The 22,817-nt window shown below is 45.2% G+C and overlaps 1 protein-coding gene across 1 annotated transcript in view; it reads left to right on the top strand.

The window, feature by feature from the left end:
• The window catches only part of TBC1D8B (TBC1 domain family member 8B), a 133,062-nt gene extending 127,895 nt beyond the window's left edge, over window positions 1-5,167 (top strand). The window contains exons 19-21 of the mRNA XM_075323816.1: window positions 501-557; window positions 1,344-1,441; window positions 3,024-5,167. Of these exons, the coding sequence (XP_075179931.1) occupies window positions 501-557; window positions 1,344-1,441; window positions 3,024-3,428 (560 nt within the window). The 3' untranslated portion in view covers window positions 3,429-5,167. The remainder of the gene's footprint in view (window positions 1-500; window positions 558-1,343; window positions 1,442-3,023) is intronic.
• Window positions 5,168-22,817: the final 17,650 nt, after the last annotated feature.

Raw genomic sequence — 22,817 nt, 5'->3', positions numbered from 1 at the left:
GGCCATGTATTAGTGCTGTTCACAAGTTTGGGGAGGGTCTTAATTAGTCAGAAAAGGCTGGAAAAAGAGATAATTAATCCAAACATGTGAAGCTCATTGTTCTTTGTGCCTGAAATACTTCTTAATACTTTAGGGGAACCAAACAGAATTCTTGTGGTTTGAGGGGTTGAATAATAAATGACCCTCTGAATAAACTTTTCACAATTTAAAAAAAAAAAAATAAAAAAAGAAATATTCTTTTTTGCTGCAGTGCATTTCACACTTCCAGGCTGATCTACAGTCCAAATGTCACAATGCCAAGTTAATTCCGAATGTGTAAACCTGCTAAATCTGCAGGGGGTTGAATACTACTTGTAGGCACTGTATGTGTGTGTATATATATATATATATATATATATATATATATATATATATATATAAATTTTTTTTTAAGTTACCAAATATGCTTATTTCTTTTTTTTTTTTTTTTTTATCACCGTGTACCTACTTTTCTTCGACAGTATCATCTCCTATAGAAATCTCCAGCCCTGAAGACAAAACAAAAAGTCCAGAGAAAGGTATTTTATACAATTTTGGCACCAATTTATTAAATGGTTGGCAATTCATGCTACAAAAGTTATGGCAGAAGTATACTACACGCCATGGCAGGGGGACATTACTGGCACTAATACACAGAAATGCAACAAATTCATTAAAGGGAATTTGTCACCAGGTTTTTGCCGCCTAGTCTGAGAGCAGCATAATGTAGGGACAGAGATCCTTAATTCCAGCAATGTGTCACTTACTGAGCTGCTGAGTGTAGTTTTGATAAAATCACTGTTTAATCAGCAGTAGATTATTATTACAGGACTACTTGATGTGCTGCCAGGTAGTCCAGTATACTAATGGCATAAGTATAACTGCTAGATCTGCAGCAAAGAAAACATTGCTTTTATCAAAATAACAGCAAACAGCTCAGTAAGTGACACATCGCTGGAATCAGGGTCTCTGTCTCTACATTATGTTGATCTCTGATGGGGGAGCAAATACTTGGTGACCGATTCCTTTTAAGAGATGCACACCTTTTAAATGAATTTGGTACATTTTACTCCAGGGACCCTAAAGTCAAGACTGGAGTACAAAACACCCCCATCATGTAATATGGTGGGCTGGTATAAAAAAACCCCCTTCCAATCAGATAGATGGCAACTGGTATGATTCCAGACGTCCATACTACGAAGAGCTATGTTTAGTCGCATCATATGTACAACAAATAAACCCACATTTCTGACAGGTCTGAATGAGAAGTACTTTACATTTTCTGCTTCTGTGGATACTTCTGAATTGTATGACTTTGATTTTAGGTAAAGGGAAGATTGATATCCAGGCATATCTGAAACAGTGGCAGGATGAACTGGTGCGGAAAGAGGAAAGTATTAAGGATCTACCCAGAATGCACCAGGTAATGTTTCACTTTCATTATTTTAGAGTAGAAATTCCCTAAAATCTCTCTTCAGGCTAGATTTACATTCACACAGCGCATTCTGCTGGACAAACACACCTAAATTACAAAGACTGGGTGCATAGCCATAGACTAACATGAGCAAGTCACAGCCGGTTTATTAGCTGTACAGAAATGTGTAGTTGACCATGCCCTCATCCCCCAAATGTTAGAAAGTGTGCTCATGCTGCTTTTTTTCATGTGTTGTTGTTTTTTTTTTTTTTTTGCAGATTTTAGTCAATACTGCAAAGAAAAACGCATCCTAGCAAAGTCTATGAGAATCCTGATCTATTGTGCACATGTTGCAAATTTTAGTGCAGAAAAAGAAGCAGCATGTCAATTGTTTCTGCGTTTTTTCCCCGCATCTGATATAATTCTATGCAGCGCTGGAGCTTGATCACTGTGGTGGATTAGATCTGTGAGTCCTGCACTCGCAGCACTGACACTTTTCCTCACACAACATGCGTCTGGCATGGTGTGTGAGTCTCTCCGTAGCCCAGTAACTCGGGATCGTCATGGTGACAACCCGGGGTTGCCATGGCAGCAATTGGGTCCCTGTGATCGCATTACAGGGACCCGATCGCCAGGGAGAGGTAAGCAATTCCTCTCCCTTCCTCCTGAATGCTGCGATTACAATTGAATGCAGCATTTAGGGGGTTAATCTGACCTGGCAGTGAGAGCCGGGTCTCAGCTGTAACATCAGCTGAACACTTGGGGGTACAGCGCAGGAACTCTCGCGACCGCCACGACGTGAGAAAAAATACGAAAACATGCGTTTTTTTTTTTTCTGCTGCATTTTCTCCTGCCAAAACATGGCAGTTTTGTGTACATACAATATACATTTAGGCTTCTTCACTCCATTTACCTTTCAAAAAAGAAGATAGTGGATCCTTGGATTACGAGCATAATTGGTTCCGGGACTGCACTCTTAAACCAAGTTACTCCTATATCAAAGCAAATTTTCCCATAGGAAATAACTGAAACACAGACAATTCGTTCCACAACCCAAAAATATTTACTGTATTTATTTTGTATTACTGTAATAAATTTGTATAATGTCCTGTATTCATATAAAGTTATTACAGTACATTAATACAAAACTGTAAAAAACAAAGCAAATTAAACTGCACTTTAGCTTACAATAGAATTGTTGGTGTGCGAGAGGTACAGTACAAGCAGTGTGCTGCACTGGCTAGCCGAAAGAGAGTACAATACTGTATCCACATATGCAAATTGATAGACATGCTATATAGTATATACTGCACTGTACAATGGTATACTGTATACAGTATAGTATAGAAAAATACCTCCAGCGCGGGTCAGAGCGTGGTGAAAGGTTGGAACCAGAAGTGTGCACGGTGAGTATTTGCTCTTATTGCAAAGCATTGCTCTTAAACCAAGTTACAAATGTGTAAAAAGCTTTCCTTGTCTTGCAAAACACTTTCAAACCAAGTTACTCTTAATCCAAGGTTCCGCTGTACAATATTCTAATTGTGCTACAGCTTGGTATGATATTGTAATTTTTTCTACTGTTTCTCATCAGACCCAGTTCATCCAGTTTTCAAAGACACTATACAATTTATTTCATGGGGACCCTGATGAAGAATTGTTATACCGTGCCATTGCCGCTGTCACCAGCCTCCTCCTTCGTATGGAAGAAGTGGGCAGGAGACTGCAGAATCCAGCTTCACCAGCCCGGATTATCCCACCCGAGGGAGGTACGTCGCCCACCGACAACACTCAGGGGAGCGGGGCTCTGCAAGAGACGGAAAACGCTGTTTCTGCGCCTTCCAAAGAAGACACTGAATGGTCTTTTGCATTTGAGCAGATCCTGGCCTCACTACTTAATGAACCTTCACTTGTCAGGTTTTTTGAAAAGCCTATTGATTTCAAAGCCAAGTTAGAAACTGCTAGGACATGTCAAATGCGTGCTAGTAAGAGGGTATAAAGAACACTTCGAATCTCCACAGACCACTGCATTAAATGACCACCTTACCTTCAAAGATTCACTTCTCTTTTGATGGGTCACAGTTGTCACTTTTATATGTTTTTAGGGCTATAATCCATTTTTTTTTGTTGATGGGGTGAATAGCTCTCACTACCCATGCGCTGTGTACTTGGGCTTTTCAACTGAGAGTGCACTACTGTCGTGTTATTATGTGTATAAACTACATAGTTGTGGTTCAAGTTATGCCTAAAAAAGTAATATTTTAACTATTATACATTTACGTGTTTGCACATACAGCAAAATGTTATTGTTTCTTGATAGCTGCTGCTTATTCACTTATGCCATTTAAAGGGAACCGAACCACAGGCAGTGTGAATCAGAGGATATCTCCGTTATGACGCACCTTGTATGTTTTGCTCCGAATTGCTTGATATTTCATTTTTGAAGACCGCCTGAGGATGACTCAGATGACTATTCCAATAGACAGATCCCCGACCGCCTCTTCACTACACACTTAGAGACAGACCAGTCAGTCAGATTGGTTGCTAATATCTCACACCCCAGTAAGAAAAGCTACAGAAGTATAGTCTTAAGGCCGCTTTACACGCTACGACATCGCTAAAGCAATCTCGTTGGGATCACGGAATTTGTGATGCACATCCGGTCACTTTAGCGATGTTGTTGCGTGTGACACCTATGAGCGATTTTGCATCGTCACAAAAACGTGCAAAATCGCTCATCGGTGACATGGGGGTCCATTCTCGAATATCGTTGCTGCTGCAGTAACGATGTTGTTCCTCGTTCCTGCGGCAGCACACATTGCTCCGTGTGACACCGCAGGAACGAGGAACCTCTGCTTACCTGCCTCCCGGCTGCAATGAGGAAAGAAGGAGGTGGGCGGGATGTTACATCCTGCTCATCTCCGACCCTCCGCTTCTATTGGGCGACCGCTTAGTGACGTCGCTGTGATGCCACCCGGACCGCCCCCTTAGAAAGGAGGCTATTCGCCGGTCACAGCGACGTCGCTAGGCAGGTATGTAGTGTGATCTGTCTGGGCGATGTTGTGCACCACGGGCAGCGATTTGCCCGTGTCGCACAACCGATGGGGGTGGGTACCCACGCTAGCGATATCGGTACCGATATCGCAGCGTGTAAAGCGGCCTTTAGCAAGCAATCACTAGACACCAATCTGTCCTGACACCCTTAAAACAAATAAAAGTATATTAAAGAATAAAAACATAAGAATGGTAGACTAGCCTTTTTTTTATCCTTTTCTGCCATCAGTGCTTTAGACTCTTCTGGTCTTGTGTTAGGTACTTGCTTAAAGGGAACCTGTCACCAGTTTTTCGGCTTATAAGCTGCGGCCACCATCAGTGGGCTCTTATATATACAGCATTCTAACATGTTGTATATAACAGCCCAGGACGCTGTGTAAAATGTAAAAAACACTTAATAATACTTACCTAAAGGTCGTGCTGCGGTGGATTTTAGTCAGATGGGCGTCTCCGTTTTCCGGTGCCGGCGCCTCCTCTTTCGGCCATCTTCATCCTCCTTCTGAAAACTGTGTGCATGACGCATCCTACGTCATACTCACTCGCCGGTCCTGCGCAGGCGCACTTTGATCTGCCCTGAGCAGGGCAGATCAAAGTATTGTAGTGCGTTTGCGCAGGACCTCAATGCCGGCGAGTGTGGATGACGTAGGACGCGTCATGTACCCCGGGTTCAGAAGATGGACGACAAAGATGACCGAAAGAGGCGGCACTGGACAACGGAGAACAGAGACACCCATCTGACTCAAATCCACCACAGCGCGACCGTTAGATAAGTATTATAAAGTGTTTTTTACATTCTACACAGCGACCTGGGCTCTTATGTAAAGCATTTTAACATGGTGTATATAGGAGCCCACTGGTGGTGGCCGCAGCTTATATTCCTTTAAGGTCAAGGGTAAAAGAGTGGAGGAGGGTCATCATCAAGGCAAAAGTTTCACGCACAGCTTCTGTATCGCAAGCCTGTATTGGTCATAAAACCATCGTTCTTTAAACCGGATCTGTCAGTAGGTCTTAAGTGGGCAGTTTTTTTACTCTAATGCAGGCTTTTCACGAGACGAGCTATCGTGCGATGCATCGTTGGGGTCACGGTTTTCGTGACGCACATCCGGCATCATTCATGACGTCATCTCGTGTGACACCTCCGAGCGACGCAGACTCGGTCACAAATCATGAGTCGTGTACACATCACTTATTTTTAAAAAAATGTTTATTTTTCATGGCGCCGATTGACACCCCGGGAACGATGAACACAGCTTACCTGCGTCCCGCAGCACCTGCCGGCTGTGCGGAAGGAAGGAGGTGGGCGGAATGTTTACATCCCGCTCATCTCCGCCCCTCCGCTTCTATTGGCCGGCTGCTGTGTGACGTCGCTGTGACGCCGAACGTACCTCCCCCTTCAGGAAGAGGATGTTCGCCGCTCACAGCGAGGTCGCTCTGCAGGTAAGTACATGTGACGGCGGTTTAACGACCTTTGTGTGACACGGGCAGCGATTTGTCCGTGATGCACAAACGACGGGGGCGGGTACGATCGCTCGTGCTATCGCACGATAGATCGTACCGTGTGACGCCCGCATAAGTTTATTCCCACTAGTCCGACGAGTATTGTTTTTTAAAAATCCATCATACAGTTCCAGAGATTGTGCCTTCCTATTGCATGCTGAATCTTATGGTCTTTATAAGGGGCCGTGGCTAAAGACACGCCCACAGAGCATCCTGTGAGCCACGCCTTCTTCATAAAGACCATAAAAATAAGCATATTGTGTTCACTCAATAAAAAGGGCCATAGCTCTAGAACCCTGTAATAGAATTTTAAAAGGAAACCGGCAAAATACTCAGGGGACACAGCCGTAATAAAATAAAAACAGGCCACTGTTGACCTGATGACGGGTCTCCTTTAAAGGGTTACTCCCACCTTTAGTTATGGTATATCCAGAAAATATCCCATAAATGATCAATAGTTGAAGGGACCCTTCACCTACCTCTAGAACAAGGCGTCCTATCCTTAGCTCATGTGCTCTGGGAGTGGAAAAGTGGCTTCTCATGAGTGACTTTTTCCATTAAAGGAGTTCTGAAAACCACTCAATAAGTCGTATTTGGCTGTTTTTGAAAACTCTCCAAAAAAGTGAATGGAGGGAGTTGCACCAAGGGTTGGGGTCCTACTGACAGATGCAAGATCCAGAGGTGATGGATAATTAGGGTATATATAGTGGATTTGCCATAAATGTATAAAATAGCACTAGCCAATTACCTGCTGTGGTTGAGATAAACTTTTATGCTCCATTATATATTTAGCATTAAATTGCTATTGTATTCATTTTCTAAAAGAATTTATATCTGTATATAATCCTAGCAATGTACTTAGTGTGCAGTAACTGCGATGTCGCAAACATTTTGTATGGTATATATATATTTTATCACCACTTTTTTTTTGGTTTGTTTTAGAGCGGTCAGGCTAATTTAACTTTTCAACCAACCTCCAGAAATGTAATAAAATGTAATACAAAAAAGTGGGCATACTTACAAATGGTGTCTGCCAGTGATTGTATTTTCATGAGCCTGACTTATTATTATTAACTTATTATTAACTTAATAATTATCCTTTAGCAATGTCCTATTCATTTCGTACTTACATGGTAATAAAGGGGTTCTCTGGTCATATAACTGATGACTTTTTCTTCGGATCAGTGCAGATCGGACACCCAGCAATCCCATTGATGAGCTGTTATTGGCTTTTGTACTTCTCATCGGTGGGGCTACCAGGTGTCAGACCCTCCCCGATCAGACACTGATGGCATATCCTATTATCAATATTATGTGACCAGATAACTCTATTAGGCACTGTGCGCACTAGAAAATGGAATTTTCTTAAAGGGAGCCTGTCACCTAGAATATGCGTTCTGACCTATCAGCAGATGCATGTGTGCCCTAATTACACCTCCCTACCGATCCCTGTGTTGTAAAATTGTATAATATGAAAGTAATAAAAAAAGTTTTATTACCTTCATATTTCCTATGTAAATAGCAGAGTATTTGGTCCCATGGGCGTCGCGTTGCCCTATGGACGTCTGCATACTTTCCGTGGTATCACGCTCCTGTGGGCGTGATACCATGGAGTCACATGAGCGATGGGGACGTCGCTCATTCTATCCTGCGCACATTGCGGCAGGCTTCTCTTCCGGGTTCTCCTTGTTAGTTTCAGACGCGCGTCTGAAGCCGGCGAGTGAACACCCGGAAAAGAAGCCTGCCGCAATGCGCGCAGGATAGAATGAGCGACGGGGACGTCGCTCATGTGACTCCATGGTATCGCGCCCATAGGAGCGTGATACCACAGTAAGTATGCAGACGTCCATAGGGCAAGGTGCCACCCATGGGACCAAATACCCTGCTATTTACATAGGAAATATGAAGGTAATAAAATGTTTTTTTATTACTTTCATATTATACAGTTTTACAGCACAGGGATGGGTAGGGAGGTGTGATTAGGGCACACATGCGTCTGCTGATAGGTCAGAACACATATTCTAGGTGACAGGTTCCCTTTAAGAAAATTCCGGACCCTCTGAAAGATTACCGCACATGCGGTAAAAAACTGCAGAAAACCGCATGAGCACTGTATAAACGGTGCATCACATCTGCGCACTGTATGAGGCTATGTGCGCACTTACCGGATTTTTCGCGGATTTTGCCTCGGATTTGCTGCATGTTTCGCTGCAGAAAATGTGCATAACATCTCTGCAGTGAATCACCAGCAAATCCTATGGAGAAAAAAAATCCTGTGCGCACTGGGCGGAATTTGACAGCTGCATGTTTTGCTGCGGGAATCCCGCAGCAAAAACAAGTGCATGTCACTTCTTTTCCGCACAGCGCTGTGGGATTTTACTCCATTGACTCAATGTTAATCAAGAAATCCCGCAGGGAATAACGCAGGCAGCAAATTCTGTGCGGTTCACTGCGTTTTCCTGCGTTATTCCCTGCGGTATTTTGCGGTTTACCTCCGGTAATGTGCATCACTTGCTTGCGGTTTTGCAGGGAAGTGATGTCATTACAGGAACAGGAAGTCGTGCAGAGTAAACACACACACATCAGACACAGAACACATCACAGACATACGGTAGAACACATAGACACAGACACATAGAACACACATAGAAAGAAAACGGAAATATAGAAAAAAAAGAACGTGGGCTCCGCTGCATATTTACCTTCCAGCCGAGGTAAGCACACAGCGGCGGCCCGGTATTCTCAGGCTGGGGAGGGAGAGGGGCAGGGGTAATGTCCCCCGCCTCACTCCCCCTCCCGCAGCCGAGAATATCAGCCGCAGCTGCCCCGGCACTGTCGCATGCAATATGCGACAATACCGGCGTGTCCTCGGCTCTTCTTGCCACCGTGTAGCAGTGGTGGCAAGGTAATACAAGGGGTTAATGGTGATGGGGGACCACCGCCATTAACCCCAGGCTTGATCATGGCAGCGTCTATGTGACAGCTGACATGATCAACCCGTAAGTAAAGTGAAAAAAACACAGACACCGAAAAATCCTTTATTTTAAATAAAACAAACAAGCCTCGTTCACCATTTTATTAACCCCCCCCAAACAAAGCTCCGGCGTAATCCAGGTCCGACGTCCAGCGCTGCTTCCATCCAGCCGCGACTGTCACAGACACAGGCTGAATGAAAGCAGCAGAGGTAATTACCGGTCATTTCCCACGGCCGGTAATGTGAACTCACTGCCGACCGTGGGAAATGCAGCGATCTGTCATCTATCTCTCTATCTATCTATCCCTCTGTCTATCTATCTATCCCTCTGTCTATCTACTCTCAGAATTAAATGACTTTTTTTTTTTTTTTTTTTTTTCTTCAATGTGCTTTATTGCATTGAATGCAATAAAGCACATCCCAACCCGCACGCGGCAAAACCGTGGCAATACCGCGAATAATACCGCGGTAAAACCGCAGCAAACCGCGGCACACCGCATGCGGTTTTCGGGTGCGGTTTCCCGCGGTTTTTTACCGCGGGTGCGGTAATCTTTGAGGGCATGCGGAATTTTCTCAAGAAAATTCCACTTCCCAGTGCGCACAGAGCCTAAACATGGCTTCCAATCATACAAACATACAAGGCATTACATGGTGCAATTAACGCCTTGGTAGATCTAAGAAGGACATTGGGGCATTCATGAAAAATTGTATATCCTCTCTGTGCCAGGGATTCATCTGAATAGAATTATATACATATATCCAAAACTAAAAATCCAATTTTTAGAGCCATATTTATTGTACTGTTGTCATACATTACCTAACTAGTGATGACACAAAATGGTATGCAGGGATCAAATAATTATAAAATATAAGTTATCCAAATCTATTTTCCTACGATCCTCTACAGAGCCCTACTCTGGGATTATGTATAGATGTTATTCTGTATATTTTATTAGTCAGTGTCTATAGACTTCAGCACCACTAGTAATCCTCTAATTTATCAGTTATAGGATACAATTTACATTTTATTTATTAGTATCCTGAATCTTGTCTCTTAGCTTCAGTCTTCTCATGTGCGTGGTGCCGACCCTCAGCACCATAGTCGGCAGTGCAAGGGATGAATTCCTTCACAAATATGCAATGATACCAATGGACCAGAATGAATGCAGTGTGTTTGTCTTGTTACTGCCCTGACTACATTATATATAATAAATTAAGGTCCCCCACCGGCCTCTGTGCTTGCTCTTTTGGCTGGACAGTCCTCTAAGTGCTGCGCCAAGCACATATCTGCACAACAGTAGTTACATGTCAATATGCCCAAAACAGGCTGTACAAAGCTAGCTTTGTATATCCTCTTCGGTACGACTTATAACCCATTGTATACCCTCTTCGGTACGACTTATGACCTGTCCAGCCAAAAACTGGTAGCATTGGTTACAGTAGATAGCAATTTTATTTTCTGTAGTTGTCACATGTCCTTTCAGTCAAAAGAGGACGTACATGTGGGACCCAAGCAACACTAGTAGAGTGATGGATAGGTGAGTTTTACAGATGAAAGTTCAACCTGGCTAATGCTCTTGAACCAACTGACAAATTTGGTTTTATCTTAAAAAAAAAACTTAATCTGAATTAAAATTGCCTTGATTAGATGTTTATTATGTGCCGCGTTCTCCCCCAAAGCATAATAAATGTAGGGCTGAGAAGGGGTTAAAAATAATGAAAGCTTATACCTAATTCACTTGCTGTAAGCAACCCCTTACCTTTCCTTCTACCGCAACTCTCACTGGGTCCTCCACTTGCTCCATCCATTCACTCTTCAGATTTCTGGCTTCACAAGGTCACATGCTGCATGATACACAGTGCTTCCCAGATTCACAAAGGTCGCCATAGGTGTCATTGATATGCGTCACACTTTAGGTGACCATGCTAGGTCAGTATCAGCTGAGGGGTCAGCCAGTGAGCATAAGCTTTAGTTATTTTTTTTGCTTGCACCAAGCTCTATAAAAACTCCAGAAAATTGGTGGACACATTTTGCTCATTTGTAGTGAGTTTTTTTTTTCTTTTTCTTCTAATCCAAATGTCCTGCAAAAGGTAATAGGTAACAAATTTAAAGAAGCACTCCCATCAAAGTTTTTCTCCTCTGAATATAATGCACTCATCGTATTATACAGCACTGTGTTCTTACAATTGCTCATTTTGTCCTTCTACCCAGTTAATACTACTTTTTTCCATTATGTCTATTGCATCATGTGATTAAAAACAGCTGAGTTGAATCCTTCTATATTCTCCATAGAAACAGGATGTCTCTTTTCCCTGCATGAGTCGTCATTATTGCAAAAGTCCCTGGCAGGAGCAGAGCAGCCGAGTCACTAGATGAAGAGAGGAATGATTCATGCAGGGAAAATTAGACTTTTTCAACATAGTGCAGAGAAAAGAGAAGAATTAACTGGGTAGAAAGACAAAATGAGCAATTGTAAGTACACCGTGCTATATACATTAATATGATTGCAATATATAATAAGGATAAAACTTTGATGGGAATACCTCTTCATTTATGGATGCCTTTAGTCACCACTAGAGGAAGTTTAGATGATTACATATACAACAATATGACTATTAGAGAATTACAGGTTTTTTTCCTCAAATATTTAAAGGGGTTGTCCTCTAATGAGCAACTCCTTCTTAAATGCTACAGTGCCCCAAATAAAAGAAATGAAAACAGCACAGTCTCTTATCCCAGCGTGGTGCCATTCCATTGATGTTGGCTCTGTGTTTTTATCGCTCATGGACATTGATGGGCTACAGCATACACTATTTTTGTCTGATTCAAGGCTGTAGTACTCATGTGACAATATCGCGTGAGCGCAAGTAGACGCAGAGCCATCATTACTGGACTAGCATCAGTCTGGAAGTTATGTGGTGTTTTTATTTGGCGCACAACCCCTTTAAGTGGACAAAAATAGTATTGCCTAGCAGAGTTCCTGTGTGCTGGATATTGCTGCTCATTCATTCAGTAATAAAGTGTGCTCAGAAGTTAAAAGTTGGAATTTTCTAGAATTTAGAATAAAATATTGTTTTTCAATATGCAACAGGAAGAATTAGTCGGGGAGGTTGGCGGATTTCTTTCCTAGGACAAACGCCATGTATGACAATTCTGTAAGTCGTATAGAAGGGACCATATTCTGAGGCTATACATATACCAGCATGCTCCTCAGTCACTGCTGCTTTACTTGGGTTACGATTATATGCTCTGTATTTTGTCTTATTTCCATATTTGCACTTTTCATTTTATATAATACACGTCAAGACTAATGTAAATGTTCTGCTTATTAAAAGAATATTCTCTGGTGTACGGTTTCATTTTGTACTTCTTTATTTAGTGAAAGGGTTTTAGCTGTGAAGCTTGGGAGTTCAGAAAAAAATAAAACCCAAGAATCCTGTTTTAATAGAATCGATTGAATATACACTACCTTGCAAAAGTATTCGGCCCCCTTGAATTTGTCAACCTTTTCCTACATTTCAGGCTTCAAACATAAAGATAAAAAGAAGGGAATTTTGTTACTTACCGTAAATTCCTTTTCTTCTAGCTCTTATTGGGAGACCCAGACGATTGGGGTATAGCTACTGCCCTCCGGAGGCCACACAAAGCACTACACTAAAAAGTGCAAGGCCCCTCCCCTTCTGGCTATACCCCCCCGTGGTATCACGGGTACTCCAGTTTTAGTGCCAAAGCAAGAAGGAGGAAGCCAATAACTGGTTTAAACAAATTAACTCCGAGAAACATCGGAGAACTGAAAAAACCGTTCAACATGAACAACATGTGTACCCGCAAACAACAAAAAAAAAATCCCGAAGGACAACAGGGCGGGTGCTGGGTCTCCCAATAAGAGCTAGAAGAAAAGGAATTTACGGTAAGTAACAAAATTCCCTTCTTCTTCAGCGCTCTATTGGGAGACCCAGACGATTGGGACGTCCAAAAGCTGTCCCTGGGTGGGTAAAGAAATACCTCATGTTAGAGCTGCAAAAAACAGCCCTCCCCTACGGGGATGTCACTGCCGCCTGCAGGACTCTTCTACCTAAGCTGGCATCCGCCGAAGCATAGGTATGCACCTGATAATGCTTGGTGAAAGTGTGCAGACTGGACCAGGTTGCTGCCTGGCACACCTGTTGAGCCGAAGCCTGGTGACGTAATGCCCAGGACGCACCCACGGCTCTGGTTGAGTGGGCTTTTAGCCCTGAAGGAACCGGAAGCCCCGCAGAGCGGTAGGCCTCTAGAATTGGTTCTTTGATCCATCGAGCCAGGGTGGCTTTAGAAGCCTGCAATCCCTTGCGCGGACCAGCGACAAGGACAAAAAGTGCATCGGAACGGCGTATGGGCGCCGTTCGGGAGATGTAGATTCTGAGTGCTCTCACCAGATCTAGCAAACGTAAGTCCTTTTCATACCGGTGAACCGGATGAGGGTAAAAGGAAGGCAAGGATATATCCTGATTAAGATGAAACGAGGATACGACCTTAGGGAGAAACTCCGGAATGGGGCGCAGCACTACCTTGTCCTGGTGGAACACCAGGAAAGGAGCCTTGGATGACAAAGCTGCCAGCTCAGACACTCGCCGAAGCAATGTGATCGCGACAAGAAACGCCACTTTCTGTGACAGTCGAGAAAAGGAAACGTCCTTTAGAGGCTCGAAGGGCGGCTTTTGCAGAGCAACAAGTACTCTGTTCAGATCCCATGGATCTAACGGCCGCTTGTACGGGGGCACAATATGACAGACCCCCTGTAGGAACGTGCGCACCTTAGGAAGACGTGCTAGACGCTTCTGAAAAAACACAGACAGTGCCGAGACTTGCCCTTTAAGGGAACTTAGCGACAAGCCCTTTTCCAACCCCGATTGCAGGAAGGAAAGAAAGGTGGGCAATGCAAATGGCCAAGGGGATACTCTCTGTGCAGAGCACCAAGATAAGAAAATCTTCCACGTCCTGTGGTAGATCTTAGCAGACGTTGACTTCCTAGCCTGTCTCATTGTGGCTACGACTCCTTGAGATAATCCTGCAGACGCTAGGATCCAGGACTCAATGGCCACACAGTCAGGTTCAGGGCCGCAGAATTCTGATGGAAAAACGGCCCTTGGGACAGTAAGTCTGGTCGGTCTGGCAGTGACCACGGTCGACCGACCGTGAGATGCCACAGATCCGGATACCACGATCTCCTCGGCCAGTCTGGGGCGACGAGTATGACGCGGCTGCAATCGGATCTGATCTTGCGTAACACTCTGGGCAAGAGTGCCAGAGGCGGGAAGACGTATGGGAGCCGGAACTGCGACCAATCTTGAACTAATGCGTCTGCCGCCAAAGCTCTTTGATCGCGCGACCTCGCCATGAATGCCGGGACCTTGTTGTTGTGCCGGGACGCCATCAGGTCGACGTCCGGCACTCCCCATCGGCGACAGATTTCCTGAAACACGTCCGGGTGAAGGGACCATTCCCCTGCGTCCATGCCCTGGCGACTGAGGAAGTCTGCTTCCCAGTTTTCTACGCCGGGGATGTGAACTGCGGATATGGTGGAGGCCGTGGCTTCCACCCACATCAGAATCCGCCGGACTTCCTGGAAGGCTTGCCGACTGCGTGTCCCCCCTTGGTGGTTGATGTATGCCACCGCTGTGGAGTTGTCCGACTGAATTCGGATCTGCCTTCCTTCCAGCCACTGCTGGAAGGCTAGTAGGGCAAGATACACTGCTCTGATTTCCAGAACATTGATCTGAAGGGTGGACTCCTGCGGAGTCCACGTCCCCTGAGCCCTGTAGTGGAGAAACACTGCTCCCCACCCTGACAGACTCGCATCTGTCGTGACCACTGCCCAGGATGGGGGCAGGAAGGATCTTCCCTGAGACAATGAGGTGGGAAGGAGCCACCATTGTAGAGAGTCCTTGGCCGTCTGGGAAAGAGAGACTTTCCTGTCCAGGGACGTTGACTTCCCGTCCCATTGGCGGAGAATGTCCCATTGAAGTGGGCGCAGATGAAACTGCGCAAAGGGAACTGCTTCCATGGCTGCCACCATCTTCCCGAGGAAGTGCATGAGGCGCCGTAAGGGGTGCGACTGGCCCTGAAGGAGGGATTGCACCCCTGTCTGTAGTGACCGCTGCTTGTTCAGCGGAAGCTTCACTCTCGCTGCTCGAGTATGGAACTCCATGCCAAGATACGTTAGTGACTGTGTCGGAGACAGATTCGACTTTGGAAAGTTGATGATCCATCCAAACGTCTGTAGAGTCTCCAGTGTAGCATGTAGACTGAGTTGGCATGCCTCTTGAGAGGGTGCCTTGCCAAGTAGATCGTCTAGGTAAGGGATCACCGAGTGTCCCTGAGAGTGCAAGACTGCTACCACTGCCGCCATGACCTTGGTGAAAACCCGTGGGGCTGTCGCCAGACCGAATGGCAGAGCCACGAACTGAAGATGTTCGTTTCCTATCACAAAACGTAGAAAACGTTGATGTTCTGTAGCAATTGGCACGTGGAGATAAGCATCTTTGATGTCTATTGAGGCAAGGAAGTCTCCTTGAGACATTGAGGCCACGACAGAGCGGAGGGTTTCCATCCGGAACCGCCTGGCGTGCACATGTTTGTTGAGCAGCTTTAGATCCAGAACAGGACGGAACGAGCCGTCCTTTTTTGGAACCACAAAGAGATTGGAGTAAAACCCTCGCCCTTGTTCCTGAAGCGGTACAGGAACCACTACTCCTTCCGCTCTTAGGGAGTCCACCGCCTGCAGCAGGGCATCTGCTCGGTCTGGATGTGGGGAGGTTCTGAAGAACCGAGCTGGAGGACGAGAACTGAACTCGATTCTGTACCCGCGCGACAAAATGTCTGTCACCCACCGGTCTTTGACCTGTGACATCCAAATGACGGAAAAGCGGGAGAGCCTGCCCCCGACCGGAGATGCGGAGGGGGGGAGCTGGAAGTCATGAGGTGGCCGCTTTGGAAGCGGTTCCTCCATTTGCTTTCTTGGGGCGCGCGTGAGCCCGCCAGGAATCTGAGCTTCTTTGCGTCCTCTGAGTCCCTTTGGACGAGGAGAATTGTGTCTTGCCCGAACCTCGAAAGGACTGAAACCTCTGCTGCCACTTTTTCTGCTGAGGTTTGCTTGTTCTGGGCTGGGGTAAAGAAGAGTCTTTACCCTTGGACTGTTTAATGATGTCAGCCAATGGTTCGCCAAACAGTCTATCTCTAGATAAAGGCAGGCTGGTTAAACATTTTTTGGAACCAGCATCTGCTTTCCAGTCCTTTAACCACAAGGCTCTGCGCAAAACTACCGAATTGGCGGACGCCATTGAGGTGCGGCTGGTAGATTCTAGGACCGCATTGATAGCGTAAGACGCGAACGCGGACATCTGCGAGGTAAGGGACGCCACTTGCGGCACCGCTGGATGTAAGATAGCATCCACTTTTGCTAAACCAGCTGAAATAGCTTGGAGTGCCCATACGGCTGCGAATGCTGGAGCAAACGACGCGCCGATAGCTTCATAGACAGATTTTAACCAAAGGTCCATCTGTCTGTCATTGGCATCCTTAAGTGAAGCGCCATCCTCCACTGCAACTATGGATCTAGCTGCAAGTTTGGAAATCGGGGGGTCAACTTTTGGACACTGGGTCCAGCGCTTGACCACATCAGGGGGAAAAGGAAAACGTGTATCCTTAGAACGTTTAGAGAAACGCCTTTCTGGATGAGCGTCGTGTTTCTGGATTGACTCTCTGAAGTCAGAGTGATCCAAGAAAGCACTTAATTTACGCTTGGGATAGAGGAAACGAAACTTCTCCTGCTCTGCAGCTGCCTCCTCTGCTGAAGGGGCTGGGGGAGAAATATCTAACAGTCTATTGATGGCTGAGATAAGATCGTTTACCATGGCGTCCCCATCCGGGGTATCCAGATTGAGAGGGGTTCCAGGATAAGACTCCTGATCACTCTCATCAGACGCATCACAGGGAGACTGATTGCGCTGAGACCCTGAGCAGTGTGATGACGTAGAGGGTCTTTCCCAGCGAGCTCGCTTAGGGTGGCTGGGGCTATCATCTGAGTCATAATACTCAGCCTGTGAAGCCGGGGACCCCCTTGCAGTCTGGATTAAATCCAACTGAGGGGGATTAGAGGACAGAGACCTCGCCGTGTCCATAGAATGAGCCCCAGGCATGGATTGCAAAGTTTCAAGGATTTTTGCCATAGTCACAGACATATTATCCGCAAAAACTGCAAAGTCTGTCCCTGACACCGGGGCAGGACTTACAGGCGTCTCAGCCTGGGTCACTATCTCTCCTGACTCCGGCTGGCGAAGCAGCACCGGATCTGAGCATTGCACACAATGGGGGTCCTTGGAGCCTGCTGGTAGAGCAGCCCCACATGCAGCACACGCAGTGTACACAGCCCTAGCCTTGGCAGCCTTGCGTTTTGCGGACGACATGTTGCTGCCTCCTCAGAGTGATCTGGGTATACAGCCAGGAAGCGACCTCACAGTGCAAGCAATAAGGAAATATATATATGTCCAGTGACACAGTACACTAATACACACTGAGGCACTAGAGGGGCCAGCTGAAAAGCCGCTTACCGCCCGCTTAAGAGCGGGTGTGTGATCTCCAAAGCCCCCTAGTCCAGGTCTCCCAGAGCCTTGCGTCCTTCCTCCAGCCAGACATGCATGTAATGGCTGTCGGCGTCCTGAGAGAGGAGGGGGGGCGGGCCCTGGGCGTTCCTGGCTAAGAGCGGGAAGCCTGCTTCCCTCTGTGCCTAGTGAGAGGGCTGGAGCATGTAAATCAGGCTCCAGCCCTCGTCGCTGCCGTGAAACAGCGTCTCTCCCCTACCCTGATTGACAGGGTGGGGGCGGGAACGAATCGGAGCTGCCGGCGTCCTAGGCCGCAAAAGCCGGGGACTAGATTTATAAACGCCACCGCCGTAAAAGCGCGGTCGGCGTGTCCCCGGCGAACTAAAAGTCACAGCAGCGCCGCCGGTCCAGCGGGGGTCGGCGCTGCGTTCCCACACACAGAAAAAAAGTCCCCCAGTTAAACTGTAGGAACACTAGCTCTAGCGTTACGGTCCCCGGCGCACTACAACACCCAGCCAGCCCGGAGTGTGTCTGTGCCTGCCGGGGACACAGAGTACCTGTATGATGCAGGGCCATGTCCCTGATGGTACTCCTGCTCGGCATCCACCAGGTTCTATGGGTCTGTGGATGGAGCCCGGCGTCAGAGCTTTGAGGCCGGCAGGATCCCACTTCCACAGAGCCCTACAAGGGGATGTGGAAGGAAAACAGCATGTGGGGCTCCAGCCTCTGTACCAGCAATAGGTACCTCAACCTTACAACACCATCCACGGGTGAGAAGGGAGCATGCTGGGGGCCCTATATGGGCCCTCTTTTCTTCCATCCGAAATAGTCAGCAGCTACTGCTGACTAAAATCTGTGGAGCTATGCGTGGATGTCTGACCTCCTTCGCACAAAGCTTGAAAACTGGAGTACCCGTGATACCACGGGGGGGTATAGCCAGAAGGGGAGGGGCCTTGCACTTTTTAGTGTAGTGCTTTGTGTGGCCTCCGGAGGGCAGTAGCTATACCCCAATCGTCTGGGTCTCCCAATAGAGCGCTGAAGAAATGTTAAATTAATGGTGAAGAATCAGCAACAAGTGGGACACAATTGTGAAGGTGAACAAAATTTATTGCTTATTTTAAATATTTTTAAAAAATAAACTGAAACTTGGGGCGTGCAATATTATTCGTCCCCTTTCAGTGCAACAAACTCATTCCAGAAGTTCATTGAGGATCTCTGAATGATCCAATGTTGTCCTAAATGACTGATGATGATAAATATAATCCACCTGTGTGTAATCAAGTCTCCGTATAAATGCAGCTGCTCTGTGATAGTCTCAGTGTTCTGTTTCAAGCACAGAGAGCATCATGAAGACCAAGGAACACAACAGGCAGGTCTGTGATACTGTTGTGGAGAAGTTTAAAGCCGGATTTGGTTTCAAAAAGATTTCCGAAACTTTAAATATCCCAAGGAGCACTGTACAAGCAATCATATTGAAATGGAAGGAGTATCATACCACTGCAAATCTACCAAGACTCGGCCGTCCATCCAAACTTTCATCTCAAACAAGGAGAAAACTGATCAGAGATGCAGCCAAGAGGCCCATGATCCCTCTGGATGAGCTGCAGAGATTTACAGCTGAGGTGGGAGAGTCTGTCCTTAGGACAACAATCAATCGTACACTGCACAAATCTGGCCTTTATGGAAGAGTGGCAAGAAGAAAGCCATCTCTCAAAGATATCCATAAAAAGTGTAATTTACAGTTTGCCACAAGCCACCTGGGAGACACCAAACATGTTGAAGAAGGTGCTCTGGTCAGATGAAACCAAATATCAAACTTTTTGGAAACAATGCCAAACGATCTGTTTGGCGTAAAAGCAACACAGCTCATCACCCTCAACACACCATCCCCACTGTCAATCGTGGTGGTGGCAGCATCATGGTTTGGGCCTGCTTTTCTTCAGCAGGGACAGGGAAGATGGTTAAAATTGATGGGAAGATGGATGGAGCCAAATGCAGGACCATTCCTGAAGAAAAAAATGTTGGGAGTCTACAAAAGACCTGTGACTGGGACGGAGATTTGACTTCCAACAAGACAATGATCCAAAACATAAAGCAAAATCTACAATGGAATGGTTGACAAATAAACGTATCCAGGTGTTAGAATGGCCAAGTCAAAGTCCAGACCTGAATCCAATCGAGAATCTGTGGAAAGAGCTGAAAACTGCTGTTCACAAACGCTCTACATCAACCTCACTCAGCTCCAGCTGTTTGCAAAGGAAGAATGGGCAAGAATTTCAGTCTCTCGATGTGCAAAACTGATAGACACATACCCCAAGAGACTGCAGCTGTAATCGCAGCAAAAGGTGGCGCTACAAAGTATTAACTTAAAGGGGACGAATAATATTGCACGCCCCAATTTTCAGTTTTTTTATTTTTAAAAAGGGTTTAAATTAAGCAATAAGTTTCGTTCAACTTCACAATTGTGTCACACATGTTGTTGATTCTAAACCATAAAATTTAAATTTTTATCCTTATATTTGAAGCCTGAAATGTGGGAAAAGGTTGAAAAATTCAAGGGGGGCGAATACTTTCGCAAGGCGCTGTATTTTCCAAATTTAGCTCACATTTAGGCTATTGTAACAGTTATCTGGCTATGTCTTAGGGCTCATTTTGACATCTGAGCACATTGGTCCAGGCAAAGCACTCATATATCTTTTATGAGGCTGTGACTATTGGAGTCAGGAGGGCCACGACCGGTCCGTGCTTTGACAGATGTCGAACTGCATCCTTAATCTGTTGCCTAGCTCGGCCACACTAAATCTGTCAATGCTACTGGCGATGGAGGAGGCGGTGGAGAGCCTGGCTTCGCTGTGTGCCATAGCTGCTGTCTGTGTTAAAATTGGTAACACTTTACAATTCCAGATAGGAAACTAGTCTTTCCAGCAAAGTGCGTTGGTGTTGATGGGGAATACGGTTCTATCCTGCCAGTTTATGTATGTTTATGCTGGCCTGTTTATTTGGGATGCTCACAAGGTATAATTAGATTTTCCTGCTCCTGACAGACCCTTTCTTCCATATACTGTACATGGATAGGTAAATTCTGGCTATCTGTAAATCCATAACCAGCAAATTGTACATGATGAAACAACATTATATATTAGAGATAGCTGGTGTAATGCTCTGTTAATCCTGTGATCTCATTGTTCATTTAATACATTGAAAGCTGCCATTCCAAAACAGCCCGAGATATTCTATATCCTCCACCATGTTTTACTGTAGGTAGGATGAATGTTTCCATTTAGGCTTTATTTTGTCATCTAATCCTAACGCTGATGGGCATTGCCAGAGGGCTATAGTTTACTCATCTGTAAATTAAATATTTTTCCTAAAGGGTTTTATTCTGTCATTTTTAGCAGTGTTTTTTTTTTTTTTGTTTTTTTTTGTTATACTTTTCTTTAAAATGAATCTGTCAAATGATTTTGTAGTACAATACTAATTTTATCTTTAAATAGGGCTTAAGGAACCTTTGCCCTTTCAGGATTTGTAAGGTTTATTTTACCTTATCCTGTTATCTTACTCTTTGCTCCATAGAATTCAGTGTCTCCTGCCCTGCACCCTAGTCAAGTATATGTAAATACAATTTGCATATTCGTTGCTTCCTCCACCCACCACCAGTGTATTCATTATCACTGCTGAGAGGTAGGGGGGAATATGGGTGGGGCAGCAGTGCAAATTCAGTTAAGATTTACTTTTACTGATGCCAGCAATGAGAGGCAGGATGAGGGAGCAGTGCATCTGCAGTTTGTATTTACATATACTTGACTACTAGGTCACACTAAATTCTATGGATCTTACAACAAAATAACAGGATAACGTACAGCAATAAAACCTACTGATCCTGAAAGGTCTCATTAGGCCCTATTTAAAGGTAATTAGTAATGTACTAGAAAATCACCTGACAGATTCCTGTTAAGCAGTGGTCTCCTCCTTGACCCTCGCCACAAAAGGCTAATTTGTTCAGTGTGAGATGTATAGTACAGATTGAAACGATCGCTCCATTGGTGATGGATACTTCTAGGTATTACAGGATGTACGTTATATACTTACTAATTATAATTGGGTAAAACAGAAACTTGGCTACTGCTTTCATAGCATTTTTATTTTTTCTAGCTTTCTCTTGATCAATGATGCTGATGAGGTAGAACAAGATGGACTCTATCATTTTATGATCATCTTCCTGCATCTTATATATCTGTTTTTAAGGTTAGGTCAGTCTGCTGCATCTCTTGGCTGGGAACTTTAGCTTACCTTTTTACCATTTATGTTTTACTGTCAGCGTCTCATACAAGTTCTTCCTCTGAAAGCTTTTTCTTTTTCAATGTTTTTTTTTGTTCCCTCTTCTATTTTCATATGACTGAAGTAATCCTTCTTTTGCAGGAGAAATATCTCAGGATGAGAATGGCTTTTATTAAGTTTCAATTGTGCCAAATAAAGGCTTAATGTGGCTTCTTTTCTCTAACAGGTTTTGCTATGGATCAGCCATAATCTGTAATGTTTCAAATGTGCTTAACTTTTTTTCTTCTTACCTTTGTTGTCAAGTTCAATAGTCTGTGCTGATTAAACTACTTGGCATTCCAATGGTTTTTGTATTATCTCCTCCTTTAGCTATAAATTATACGTGCACAGTGCTTGCAGCAAATGACGTGCTCCATCTTTCCTTTCCAATTCCCTGCGCCGCTCCAGTCCTTTTCTTTGTACAGTTTAGCTGCTGCTTCGACTAGCCGGCTCATAGCGGATCTGCGACGGGGAGACAAGGATGACACAAGGAACCCTGAGCAGACTCTTATCATGACGGTAGACTTGAAGGTAGTCGGGGTCGAGCCTCCAACGTGGCCCTGTCTCCTATCCTGGCCCTGATGACTAAGTACCCCCACCCATGGGACTGACCGAGACGAAGATCCCAAAAACACACCAACACAGAACAACGGACGGGTAAACCAAAACTCACAAACACTTAAAACCTGCACCAGGGAAAGACCAAAGGTGCATGGGAAAGGGTACAAAGAAAAGGGGGTAGTAGAAACGACTTACTACTGTCAAAGCAGATAGGACTCTGCTCCTGGGCTAGCTCCAACTGAGTTGAATATCCAGCAATGTCTCCAGGAAGCAGAGGGATTAAATACAGGCCAGAAATGAGCAACTGCCGGCAGCTGAGTAAGTCTGCTGCAGCACCAGAGAAGACGTTAACCCCAAAGTGCCCAAAGGAAAACAACAACGTTTAAATGTGCATGGTCTCGATAG

The sequence above is a fragment of the Anomaloglossus baeobatrachus genome, chromosome 9 (genome assembly GCF_048569485.1).
Source record: "Anomaloglossus baeobatrachus isolate aAnoBae1 chromosome 9, aAnoBae1.hap1, whole genome shotgun sequence".
NCBI lineage: Eukaryota > Metazoa > Chordata > Amphibia > Anura > Aromobatidae > Anomaloglossus > Anomaloglossus baeobatrachus.
Note: the sequence above shows the minus strand (reverse complement) of the source record. Positions and strands in the feature narration are given on the sequence as shown.